Here is a 13044-nt window from a genome sequence, read left to right on the forward strand (position 1 = left end):
GAGAGAGAGAGAGAGAGAGAGAGGAGAGAGAGAGAGAGAGAGAGAGGTGAGAGAGAGAGAGAGAGAAATAGCTGCTGAGAAGTCAAAAGGAGGAACAGAACAGAGGACAAACACAGCAGCAAGCTGGCTGGGGAAAGGAAGGTGGAAGAGCTGCCAAGTGCAGGACGTTGAGGAGGAGCTTTGGGGTGCAACGTGCAATGCTATGTAATGGCAAAGGGTCTGCATTTCTTGGGTGATGGGATGAGGATGGTGAAAAAAACACGAGTAGGAAGAGAAAGGAAGTAGTGTGCTTTGGGGGACAGAATTTCAAATAAATGGTTGGAAGCAGACCAGAATGCTACATTGATGAGCATGGTTTCAAACTTTCTTGCCATGCTGTGCTACAGTTACTGTGAAAATATTTGAAATTATGTTGTCTGTTCCAAAGAAAAACTGAGTTTCTCCACAGTATACTATTTGTTTTGTTCCGAGTATGAAATTGTTAAGCAGCCTTGTCTTAAAAGGCTACAATGTACTAGTCAGATAACAGTTACATGTTTTAGTGATGCAATATTGGAAGATAAACTTGCAATAGAAAGCGTACAGCAAAATGAAACAAGTGAGATGGGAAATTGTGGTAAGGGTTAATTGGAGGAGGCTGATGTGCAGGAACACTTATTTTGGAGACTAATAAACTCCAGGATCTGCTGTCAGTTTGTCCTTATTCTCCAATTCTACACCCCCCCCCCCCCCCCCCCCCCCCCCCCCCCCCCCCCCCCCCCCCCCCCCCCCCCCCCGGGGCTATAATGGTGTCCACTCTGCATCTGCACAAGTACTAGATTCTATAATCTAGTACTTTGGCCTAACCAGTTCAGCCAAACTCTTCCCTCCCCCATCATGCTCCACACCTCTCCTCAGTCCTGCTAGATCCCAAAATCCTCCCTACCCAGATTCCTCTCAATCCTGGATTCATCCAAAATCCCTCGACCTACTCAAGTGTTCCGAGAGCCTTCCTATTCTGGAACCTACAAAGTACTGCTCTCCCCAAGATCCAAATTTGGTACTTCCAGATTCCTGGCCCTCTTTTCCATTGCTTATAGGTCCCAGGATATTGTCCAATGTTAAGTTAATGCACCTATATTTAGCATAACATTCCTACAGTCCAAAGATGTGCGGGTTAGGTGGATTGGCCATGCTAAATTGCCCGTAGTGTAAGGTTAATGGGGGGATTGTTGGGTTACGGGTATATGGGTTACGTGGGTTTAAGTGGGGTGATCATTGTTCGGCACAACATCGAGGGCCGAAGGGCCTGTTCTGTGCTGTACTGTTCTATGTTCTATGTACTTTTACAAATCTCCAAGTCATTGTGAAGAAAGAGAAACATCTGCTGGTGCATTGATGTGAACATGCATGGATCCGAGGCGCAGGTTTCTGAACCTACTTGTGGGGCATGCATTTCCCATCTACAAAGTTTTCCAGTAGTTATCATTTTGTCGTTGCTCCCACTCCCCCCCCCCCCCCCCCCCCCCCCAAACAAATTTAGTTGCCACTTGTCCCAATGTTGTTCCAGGCTATGGTCACTAGGGGGCTTTGCAGAGCTAGTTCTCTCTTTGGGTGGCCCACTCCACAGTGACCTTGTATATTAAAAACCCTTCAGGTTCAATGACTGAGCGACCAGATGGGTAATTCGCCCTCAGTATATTTAAATCCTTCTCATTCCAATTTTTCACTCAAATGGCATTCAAGCCTCAGTTTATCATTTAAAATGTTTAAACTTAGTTTTTTTGGTGGGGTACATATACAACACCCCATACACTGCATTAAGTAGCCATGTCGTTATTCTGACTGGTCATCGTAAAACAACATTTTCCATAGCTTTTCAGATGCATGAATATCCATTTGCAAACAGACTTTAACCAATCAAATACTAAACCTACCAAAAACTGACAAACTGATTCAATATATTATGGACAACATACCTCATTTGGTCTTGTCATTCAGTTCCAGTTCTAAGAGGAACAGTATAGCACTAAACGCCCTGAATTATACAGTCCTATTTATTATGATAATGCTCTGTACCAGATTAAAATAATTTCAGCCTTAGGTTAATTCCATATCTATTACCTTATAAATATGATAGTTAAATATGTAAACATTATTTAAGTAATTGAAGATCATTCACCTAAAAGCTGCCTGGCAATAATGTTAATTTTACACATTATAGATATATTTCAACACGTTATAAATGGATTACCAAAGGTGAAAACGAAGCAGCAAACTAGATCTTGCAGTGCATTTAATTACAAAAATTAATCAGCGTGTGGTAAACTTCCACGCAACTGTAACAATGATACATGGTCTCCATTTCCTCATCATCCATTTCACATCACCGAAAAGAACTGGCTTAGTACATCAACATATGGTTTAACACTACTTACTGATGTGCGATTCTCAGCGGAAAATGCAACCATGACTTGCATTTCAGGTGACCCTGATATAGAATATAGTGAAGGTGATGATAACCATTGAGATAATTTATCAAGGTCACGTACATAACAAAATGCAGCACCACAGAACACACATTGTTATCAGCCTTATTTCAGGGCTTGTATTTGCAAAACTGAAAATTGCTAAACATTTTATTTCCAGTGTTTGCAAACTGATGTTTTGTTAGAATACTACTGAACATATGAAATTTAGTGATAAAAATGCATGTTCGCATTCTGTCGAATCACAAAAAATCACATGCAAGCCACGAAACATATGTTTGCATTGAGGAATTAAGAACATGGTTGTCAATAGACTTAATTTTACCACAATAGAAACCCACCAAAGTAATCATTGTTGGTCTTTTATAAGGATTATTTGGATATATTCATACATCACATTCCGGGGGTCACAATTTTTTTTTCTGTTGCGTACACCATTAACAAGTATATGCAAAGCAGAATCTGACATTTTTTCAGGCTCTGCACAATGGTGCAGGTTGTCAATTTCAGCAATTTGCTATTAATTTCAAGACGGAGTCCATTTAACGTAGTTATTTATACTGAAGGATTTGTCCCACTTTCAAAACATTTGCAGTGCAGAAAGCTGGAAATTGCCATATACACACAGACACAACATCATAGTGTACACAGCACCAATAAAATAGTAATGATAAAGGAACCATCTTCATATTTTTAAAAGCTTTGTTTAATGTTGAAAAGTTATCTTCCTACTTGCAAATATTTACAGTAAATACATGAGATGTGTACCATAAAAATGACTGCACATTTCTGCTTTAAAGCACTTGGAATAGTATGTGACGACACTTTGCTCCACCTCTATGTTTGACGTCAAAACAATTGCCCAAATAAAGTGGCCTTAAAATGATGAAAGGCAAGTGATTCCAATAATGCTAAATTTAACAATTAGACAAATATTGCAGTACAGATTCTTCAATAACTGTGCCCTTTACTGATTGCTATGGAGGCCGATTGGATGACCACCTTATCTATAGTTAATTATTCTAATATAGGCAGCCCACCTACTGTTTTTTAAAATCATAATATAAATCCAGTTGAATATATTTCCAATTATCCCATGAATAACAACAAGGAAAATCCAATTTTAATATTAAAGCAAAAAAATGATACAGCAACACAAGGGAAATGCTGTCTAAATTAAACCAGTATGGAGGCCAGCAGGGCCCACTGTTTTCAGCCAATATCCATTTTTAGAGGGTGTTGGAGTAGATTCTTGGTGTTGGAGAGTGACAAGGACATTATCTTTCATTCTCATCCACCCCAATGTGTATTTAGGCTGAACTGTACAACTGACTATCTGAAAATACTAGATGTGATGTTTTCACTGCAATGTCATGTCCTATTAAAGATGGCACATGCAATTTGACTGTGAAGGTCATGTCCTACTGCGTATTTTGTACATTTGATATGAATGAAATATTCGAGGTCGGATTACTGTACCTGAAACTGCAACATGCCGTTGCTGTTGTCCGTCCTAAAGGCGTTGTCGTCCATCCAAGACTTGGGGGTTAGTGTGGGTGCAGTTCGAGGGAATTTTGGGGGGGCGATCACGTTGCTGGAAAAGGGTTTCTTTAGCGGAGAGATGGGGTTGAGGGGGGAAGGCACCCCCACAGCTCGTCGGGGATCCCTGGCTTGCATCCCGCTCCAAGGGTTGGGGGCCGTGCTCCAGGTGGTGTTCTGATGGTTGTTCCAAGCCGAAGACGGCTTGCTGGTCATGATGGGCTGGTGGTTGTAGGCGCTGCGTTGGGCGAAAGGAGCTTGCGGGCTGACGGGCGATCTCCTCTGCTGCTGCTGCTGGGCTTGTTGATGGTGCTGCGTCTGTTGAGCTAGACCGATCTGGGGCGAGAAAGTGCCACCGAAGACCGGGTTGACGTGAGTGAAATTTTGGAACAGCATCGTCCCGTTGACGGGCGGGATCCCTTGGAAAAAACTATCATCTACGGTGTTGGTGGTGCCAGTCGACCACGTACTGAACGAAGGGGACAAGGAGGTGCCAGGCTCCTGGGGTTGAAAGCTCAAGCCGGGCAAAATTGGCGATTCCATCTGCGCTTTCTCTTTATTCTGGGCAGGAACCGGGGTGTTTATACTCACGGAGCTCTCTTCTGACTTGGGAGTTTCTGCGGCTTCGGTGCTTTGCTCTGACCTTGGTGAAAGCTGCTGGGGATTGTTTTTGTCCATCAGTAAATCATCCTGCATGGTTTGCGTAGCTGAAACAGGAAAAAACAAAGGCGCGTTATTAGCTGTGTTCTGGTACTTCACCGCTGGTGAAAATTCTGTATCATTGTTAGGTGACTGTAAAGCAAATCTGTAATCCCCCATTTAGCAAAGGGGTGGGGGCAGCACCGGGGGGGGGGGGGGGGCGGTGAGGTAAGAGGGGAAGGCAATATTAAATTCTTCTCTTTCTAAAGAATGAGTAGCAGCTTCACCCTTTCGTGTTCTGGTCCCCCCCTCAGAATGAGAGATTTGGGATGCGGGAACAGATATTCACCAATTTCGCCACGTCTTTCTTTACACCGGAACTTCAGCTCTCACCCGCAATGTGAAACTGATTCTTGTTCCTGTTCAAGAGCTTTCAAAGCCCTTGGCTAATTTGCATACGTCAATAAATAGTGCTGCGTCCTTCAGAAGGTTAAAATGCATTTTAATTAAAAATAAAATGTACAAGTTCCAGGCCAGCATTATATTTACAGTCGTGGGGACGTTCAACCGATGCATTTTTTGCCATTGACGTATAGTCAATCTAAAACATATCTGGTGTTACATACAGCTCTGGCACCATAACTGCATTTTATTCAACGTCCCGAAGGGGTGGAGGGAGGAATGAACAAACAGCAACCTGCTTAATTTAAGTAAACAAGAACCTGTTTTTTGCATGAAATTATCTTCAAACGTTAAAATCAACCGGCGATTAGTTTAAAACACGATTTTAATACAATAGGAGGGTTCAACTACCCTTGACGAGGCAGAACGACATTTGACACGTAACTTGTGACCTTGTCCATTTTTTCGCCTCTGCAATATTGTTGACACGAATTATGTTTCTAGTGCGGAACGCAATGACAGCTTAAAATATCCCGAAAGCTCTTGCATATTGATGTTTTATCGTGCAGTATATTTGTGCCATTTATCCACAGCAACTAATGGTTTACTTCATAAAATGGCTCCTTGGTTTGCATGTTATTTAAGCCAAACGGCGATTGGACAACACATAGTTCTACTTTCTGCAGACAAATTAAGTCCGTTACCAAAGTGACATCTGCAGTACTGTGTAAATCGTTTTATGATCCACACGTAACGAATTCGACTTGGGTCTTGAAACTGACAATCACGCAAGCCGACAATCAAATTGAAATGTACCCAAGGTTAACGTTTGTTAAGTTTGCACGTGTATTTTTAAACAACGCAATTAATTCTATTGTCACCAAATCCCGACCCTCAAGGTCACTGTCAACTCATATCCACATCCATGTCATGTGTTGCCAGGTTGGTTTTGTACGGCAACATTGAGAATCCGAATAAACACAAGCCAGAAGTGAGCGTTCACCACGAAATAGAGTATCATACGCATACATTTGTTGTTTTAAAAGCACCATACGCGGAAAACAAACATGGGATTCTCGAAAAATGAAAGGGTAAATTCCAAACGCACTTTAAAAAATAATGCAGTTACCTAAAAATATAATCAAACAACGTTGCTTTTCTGGCATAAAAGAAATCAGGAAATCAAAACGACTTCACAAGTGTCAATTAAAATATTAATTTAAGTCAATCGACCAATCCAAACAAAGTACATATAAAAGAAATGTTAAATACATTAACCAATGACAACATCTTCCTTTATTTGCCCAATTGACAAGCTGTTATACAGCATTGATTTATCATGGTTAGGTCAATTTGGGCCCTTGCAATGGTCAAGGTCACAAGAACCGTATGTTTTGTGAATCCTACGCCAATGACACGATTGATTTATTCTGTTAGCATAGTGGGGAAATTAACAAAATGTATTACAGCTCTTTAAAATCGTTGCCTGACACCAACAGCCTGGCTGACATAGCCTTCAATTCGAACTCAATGTTTCATCCTTCAAAATGAATCTTGGATTTAACAACCCTCCACAATTATCGCCTGACAACCCCCAAAAAAGCGTTACCTTAATGGGAACCTTTGAAATAGTTTGTAAGGGGGTTTGGGAGAGGAAGGAAAGGGTGGGTTCTTTTCTGATGCGCAATGCAAACTTCCAAACGCTTTATCCAAGCAGCCATAGACCAAACCGAGCCAGAGTGTGGGATCCCATCCGTGCGCGTGCACAGTTGACTGCTGCGGAGCGGTGCACGGCGGGCAATGCAGTCCCGACCGTGCTACGCTTGCGCCGCCGCGGACGGGGGCGAGGGCGGCGATGGAACTACATCTCCCAGGAGGCCCCGCGGACCGGTCTCCGCAGAGCGAGCGGCGGAGAGCGCACTTCCGGTTGGCCCCGCGCTATTATTACGTCACAGTCAATAGAGGCCGCGGCTCGGAAGTGGTCAATTGTGTTGGGAAACAAACACACGGTTTTTTAAAAAATCCTCCCCCCTCCCCCTTCCCTCAAATAAACATCGGCTCATTTCAACAAAGGGCAGCCCCCCCAAACCAAAAGTTTAATGGGTGTTAGCCCCTGCGGCTGTAGGTTCAGAGAGTTCCTGCTGACGCGGTCTCCCTCAGCCCAGCCTCCAGGTTTGTTCGCAGCCAGCGGTTTCCTTCCTATTCGCCGAAACAGCGCCGGAGTCGATCGCGGTGTGGTCTAGGCCACAAAGCGAGGCCTAGTTCAAGCCTTTACATGAACCTCCCTGTGTAAACGGGCGAAGGCAATTGGAAAAGGAGAGGGGAGGGGGGGCGGATTCCTGGAGAATGTCAAGCGGCACGGATCTCACAGCGGTTTCAGCGCAGCCGCTTGATAGGTGAGTACAGGAGCAGCAGCTTCACAGATAAACTGTCCGCTGGTGGCCCGGGCCTTGTCAAACTCCGTTAACAGTACATTCGCTGTGACTTTTCCCCCTTTCCGAAGGGGTTTTATATTCTGATCCAGTCAGGTACTCGGGGATTAGAAGGTACAACTATATGCACCTTGTTTGGGATAAGTGATCACTGGCTGTACCCTGGTTAATGCGGTACTTTGATCTTGGAATGGTGTTTTTATGGTTTACTCATGATCGCCCGTGGCTTTGCTTATAGCAAAACATTGGGAATACTGGCAATTCATAATTATATCTTGCATTTTAAATTTTACGTTAAAACTTTATCAGCAATGTAAAGAAAATAAGGTTTATATTTGTGTCATCTCTTGACCGAATGCAGTTGGGAGGTGGTAACTAAAAAAAAATAAACTATTGCTACTGCCCAGTGTAATTTTGTATTTGTTTGGGGGGGGAAACATTATTTTCTACATCTGATGTACGTATATTTCTAAAGAGAGTAAAACATGAGTGCATTTGCTGTTAATTTAGATTTAATTTAAAATAGATTTGTGCATTTCTGTTTCATAGAATCATAGAATTTACAATGCAGAAGGAGGCCACTGGGCCCATCGAGTCTGCACCAGCCCCTGGAAAGAGCACCCCACCAAGCCCACACCTCTGCCCTGCCTCTGCAATCCAGCAACCCTACCCAACAATTTAGCATGGCCAATCCACCTAACCTGCACATCTTTGGACTGGGAGGAAACCAGAGCACTGGGAGGAAATCCATGCAGACACTGGGAGAACGTGCAGACTCCGCACAGACAGTGACCCAAGCTGTGAAATTGACTCTGCGACCCTGGAGCTGTGAAGCAACAGTGCTAACCAGTGTGCTACCATGCTGCCCATAAGATGTTGGAGCAGAATTATGCCATTCAGCCCATCGAGTCTGCTCCGCCATTCTATCATGGCTGATATGTCCCTCATCTATTACCTGCAATGCTACAGACCAAGAGCTGGATTGCAAAATCAGCCAGAGCACGATGGCTGATCCCATCATGGTCTCAACGCCACTGCCCTGCCCGTTCTCCCTAACCCTTCAACCCATTACCAATTAAAAATCTGTCTTAACTCCTCCTCAAATTAACTCACTGTCTCAGCATCCACCACACTCTGGGGTGACGAATTCCACACATTCACAACCCTTTGCGAGAAGTAGTTTCTCCTCAAGATTATGACCTCTCGTTTTAGAATGCCCCACAAGAGGAAGCATCTGCTCCACGATTACTTTATCGATACGTTTTACTATCTTATATACTTTGATTTTATCTCCCCTCACTCTTCTAAAACTCTAGAGAGTATATGCCTAAACTGGTCAATCTCTGCTCATACTTCAAACCCTTCATCTCTGGAATCAATCTACTGAACTGCCTCCAATGCCACTACATCTTTCCTTAAATAAGGGGACCAAAACTGCAGGTGTGGTTTTGCATATGCCTTGTATAGTTGCAACAACACTTCCTTACCTTTGTACTCCATTCCTTTTGCTATAAATGCCAACATTCCATTTGCTTTCCTTATTATCTGTTGCACCCAAATGCTTATTTTCTGTGACTCATGCACGAGGGCACCCAGATCCCTCTGTATCTGTATCATTGCAGTAAAATGCAATGCTCATTAAATATGTGGTAACTCTTCTCAGTTGTGTCAGGAAGAAATGTTTAATATTGCATTGGATGACTTGAATGTTCAGCAATTGTATTGAAAATTTTGGTTCTAATCCCACTTGCGAATATGGTGGCAACACATTTTTGTCTTTCACTTACTGTGCATTCTTCAAGCCACCATTTTATGGCTTTGCACAGCAAAAAAATCTTGTTTCCCATATTGAGAAAGTTAATGCACACATTCTGAAACCAATTAATTGCTATTATGATTTATTGTCCATGGTTCCTTGTATGCATATTGGCTGTAGTGCTTGCCCACACAACAAGAATTTATATACGTCACAATTAATTGGTTGTGAACATTTTGTTTTGGGACATTCTAAGGATGTGAGCAATATATAAATGCAGTTTCGCTTTGTATTTCTTTCTCAATCAAGGACAATTGTTCCTGTTTTCTGGCTGGGGAGTTCGAGCATAGTTGTGCAGTTCAAAAGAAAATAACAGGCTGTATATATACTGTAATGATTGCATAGGAAATTACTTGTGATTTTATATATGATGAGATACGAGTTTCTATTGTGATTAGAGGAGCCACATCATCTCATTAGGAGTGACCCCCACAGAGTTAGCTTATATCTCCTTTTGGTCAGTTACAGAAAGCCATTAATTGAAACTTTGATCCATAGGAGTTTATAAGCACAATTGGGGCCATTAAATTCATTGTCTGCCATCTGTTGGTAGACTTAGACTTAGACTTAGACTTAGATCAGTACAGCACAGAACAGGCCCTTCGGCCCTCAATGTTGTGCCGAGCAATGATCACCCTCCTCAAACCCACGTATCCACCCTATACCCGTAACCCAACAACCCCTCCCCCTTAACCTTACATTTTAGGACACTACGGTCAATTTAGCATGGCCAATCCACCTAACCCGCACATCTTTGGACTGTGGGAGGAAACCGGAGCACCCGGAGGAAACCCACGCACACATGGGAAGGACGTGCAGACTCCACACAGACAGTGACCCAGCCGGGAATCGAACCTGGGACCCTGGAGCTGTGAAGCATTTATGCTAACCACCATGCTACCATGCTGCCCCTAAGAGCAATCAAAAATGAATCCCCACTATCCCATCCTCACCCTTCCGCTGGTAGTGAAGACATTAATTTCAAATCATCGATAGAGCAAAGAGGCAAGTTCATATGAACTATTTTCTTCCAGGTTGCTCAGTGTACCCATATTGGGTATTCCATACCCAAATCAGAAATAGCGATGCTTGAAGTTTAAAAGTATTTGGAAAAGGCAGAGAAAATGGATAGCTCTTTCAGAGAACTAGCAAGTGGCTCGATGGATCAAATGGGTCTTTGTCTTCTGAAAAATTTGATTATTTATACTCCAACTTTGGTTTTTCACTATGATTATTATGATAATATTGACCATGTTCTGAAAAGATTGTACTGCAAAGCTTAAACTTGGATTTAATTGGAATCTTTTAAAGTTGCAGAAGTATTATGAATGCTGGAGATGCAAAGTATTTTAAATGATTTAATATTTGGGAACACTGGAATGGAGGTTGATAAGCAAAACTTTTGTTTTATTAAAGGAAAAACAATGTTTTCTTTGTAATGTATAAGGTGACCTACTTCCATATATTTCCATTTTTTGCTACAATTGGCTACAGAGAGAGATGTGCAAGAGAATTATTAAGTTTCAATTGTTCCTTCTGTTTTCTTTTCTTTTTTCCTGTTAATCTGGATATGTTAATCTGGATATGTCTTTGGCAGGTAGGATCAAGGAAAACCCAAAAGCTTTCTATAGGTATGTCAGGAATAAAAGGATGACTAGGGTAAGAGTAGAGCCAGTCAAGGACAGTGGTGGGAAGTTGTGTGTGGAGGCTGAGGAGATAAGCGAGATACTAAATGAATACTTTTCGTCAGTATTCACTCAGGAAAAAGATAATGTTGTGGAGGAGAATGCTGAGACCCAGGCTATTAGAATAGATGGCATTGAGGTGCGTAGGGAAGAAGTGTTGGCAATTCTGGACAAGGTGAAAATAGATAAGTCCCGGGGCCGGATGGGATTTATCCTAGGATTCTCTGGGAAGCCAGGGAAGAGATTGCTGAGCCTTTGGCTTTGATTTTTATGTCATCATTGGCTACAGGAATAGTGCCAGAGGACTGGAGGGTAGCAAATGTGGTCCCTTTGTTCACGAAGGGGAGTAGAGATTAACCCCGGTAACTATAGGCCGGTGAGCCTCACGTCTGTTGTGGGTAAAGTCTTGGAGAGGATTATAAGAGATACGATTTATAATCATCTAGATAGGAATAATATGATTAGGGATAGTCAGCATGGTTTTGTGAAGGGTAGGTCATGCCTCACAAACCTTATCGAGTTCTTTGAGAAGGTGACTGAACAGGTAGACGAGGGTAGAGCAGTTGATGTGGTGTATATGGATTTCAGTAAAGCGTTTGATAAGGTTCCCCACGGTCGGCTATTGCAGAAAATACGGAGGCTGGGGATTGAGGGTGATTTAGAGATATGGATCAGAAATTGGCTAGTTGAAAGAAGACAGAGTGGTAGTTGATGGCAAATGTTCAGAATGGAGTTCAGTTACGAGTGGCGTACCACAAGGATCTGTTCTGGGGCCGTTGCTGTTTGTCATTTTTATAAATGACCTAGAGGAGGGCACTGAAGGTTGGGTGAGTAAATTTGCAGATGACACTAAAGTCGGTGGAGTTGTAGACAGTGTGGAAGGATGTTGCAGGTTACAGAGGGACATCGATAAGCTGCAGAGCTGGGCTGAGAGGTGGCAAATGGAGTTTAATGTAGAGAAGTGTGAGGTGATTCACTTTGGAAAGAATAACAGGAATGCGGAATATTTGGCTAATGGTAAAATTCTTAGCAGTGTGGATGAGCAGAGGGATCTCGGTGTCCATGTACATAGATCCCTGAAAGTTGCCCAGGTTGATAGGGTTGTGAAGAAGGCCTATGGTGTGTTGGCCTTTATTGGTAGAGGGATTGAGTTCCGGTGCCATGAGGTCATGTTGCAGCTGTACAAAACTCTGGTACGGCCGCATTTGGAGTATTGCATACAGTTCTGGTCGCCTCATTATAGGAAGGACGTGGAAGCTTTGGAACGGGTGCAGAGGAGATTTACCAGGATGTTGCCTGGTATGGAGGGAAAATCTTATGAGGAAAGGCTGATGGACTTGAGGTTGTTCTTGTTAGAGAGAAGAAGGTTAAGAGGTGACTTAATAGAGGCATACAAAATGATCAGAGGGTTAGATAGGGTGGACAGTGAGAGCCTTCTCCCGTGGATGGAGGTGGCTAGCATGAGGGGACATAGCCTTAAATTGAGGGGTAATAGATATAGGACAGACGTCAGAGGTAGGTGTTTTACGCAAGGAGTGGTGAGGCCGTGGAATGCCCTACCTGCAACAGTTGTGAACTCGCCAACATTGAGGGCATTTAAAAGTTTATTGGATAAGCATATGGATGATAATGGCATAGTGTAGGTTAGATGGCCTTTAGTTTTTGACTTCCCATGTTGGTGCAACATTGTGGGCCGAAGGGCCTGTACTGCGCTGTATCGTTCTATGTTCTATGTCAGGGTGAAATATCTTGCCACTTGGCAGAAATGATGGTCCCCAATGGAAACTTTGCATTCAGGCAAACTACTGACTGAGGCCTGGGATGGACAATGTGGAACAATGTTGCCACCCTCCTCAGAGGTGAACTTGTGATGTTTTTGTTCAGCTGGTGTGGGTTAACCCAGCCCCCCTTCTAATGGCAGCCCCAAATCATTCTTCCTGCCCGCCTTGAATAACCAATGACATGTCATTTTGGGAAATGTAAAATCAACTTTTCTCCTGCTACTTACTGGTGGAAGTGGATTGACGTGCTGGGATAATTTGGACTCGTGCAAAGTAAGAATT

At 43.0% G+C, this 13044-nt stretch overlaps 2 protein-coding genes across 8 annotated transcripts in view; one reads left to right on the plus strand and one right to left on the minus strand.

The window, feature by feature from the left end:
* Nucleotides 1-6821, minus strand: part of cpeb3 (cytoplasmic polyadenylation element binding protein 3) — a 145477-nt gene extending 138656 nt beyond the window's left edge. For 3 of the 7 annotated variants that reach the window (XM_038821332.1, XM_038821328.1, XM_038821331.1), the window contains exons 1-2: nt 6658-6820; nt 3948-4714 (exon numbers count right to left, since the gene is read on the minus strand). In XM_038821332.1, coding sequence (XP_038677260.1) covers nt 3948-4703 — 756 coding nt within the window. In that variant the 5' untranslated portion in view covers nt 4704-4714; nt 6658-6820. Of the gene's footprint in view, nt 1-2417; nt 2459-3947; nt 4715-4933; nt 5055-6657 lie in introns of those variants that run through there. The other 4 variants (XM_038821333.1, XM_038821330.1, XM_038821329.1 and 1 more) reach the window with 4 other exon arrangements.
* Nucleotides 6822-6987: 166 nt separating this feature from the next.
* Nucleotides 6988-13044, plus strand: part of march5 (membrane-associated ring finger (C3HC4) 5) — a 152338-nt gene continuing 146281 nt past the window's right edge. Inside the window, exon 1 of the mRNA XM_038821337.1 lies at nt 6988-7444. Within this exon, the coding sequence (XP_038677265.1) occupies nt 7395-7444 (50 nt within the window). The 5' untranslated portion in view covers nt 6988-7394. The remainder of the gene's footprint in view (nt 7445-13044) is intronic.

Source organism: Scyliorhinus canicula, chromosome 16 (genome assembly GCF_902713615.1).
Source record: "Scyliorhinus canicula chromosome 16, sScyCan1.1, whole genome shotgun sequence".
Classification (NCBI taxonomy): Eukaryota; Metazoa; Chordata; class Chondrichthyes; order Carcharhiniformes; family Scyliorhinidae; genus Scyliorhinus; species Scyliorhinus canicula.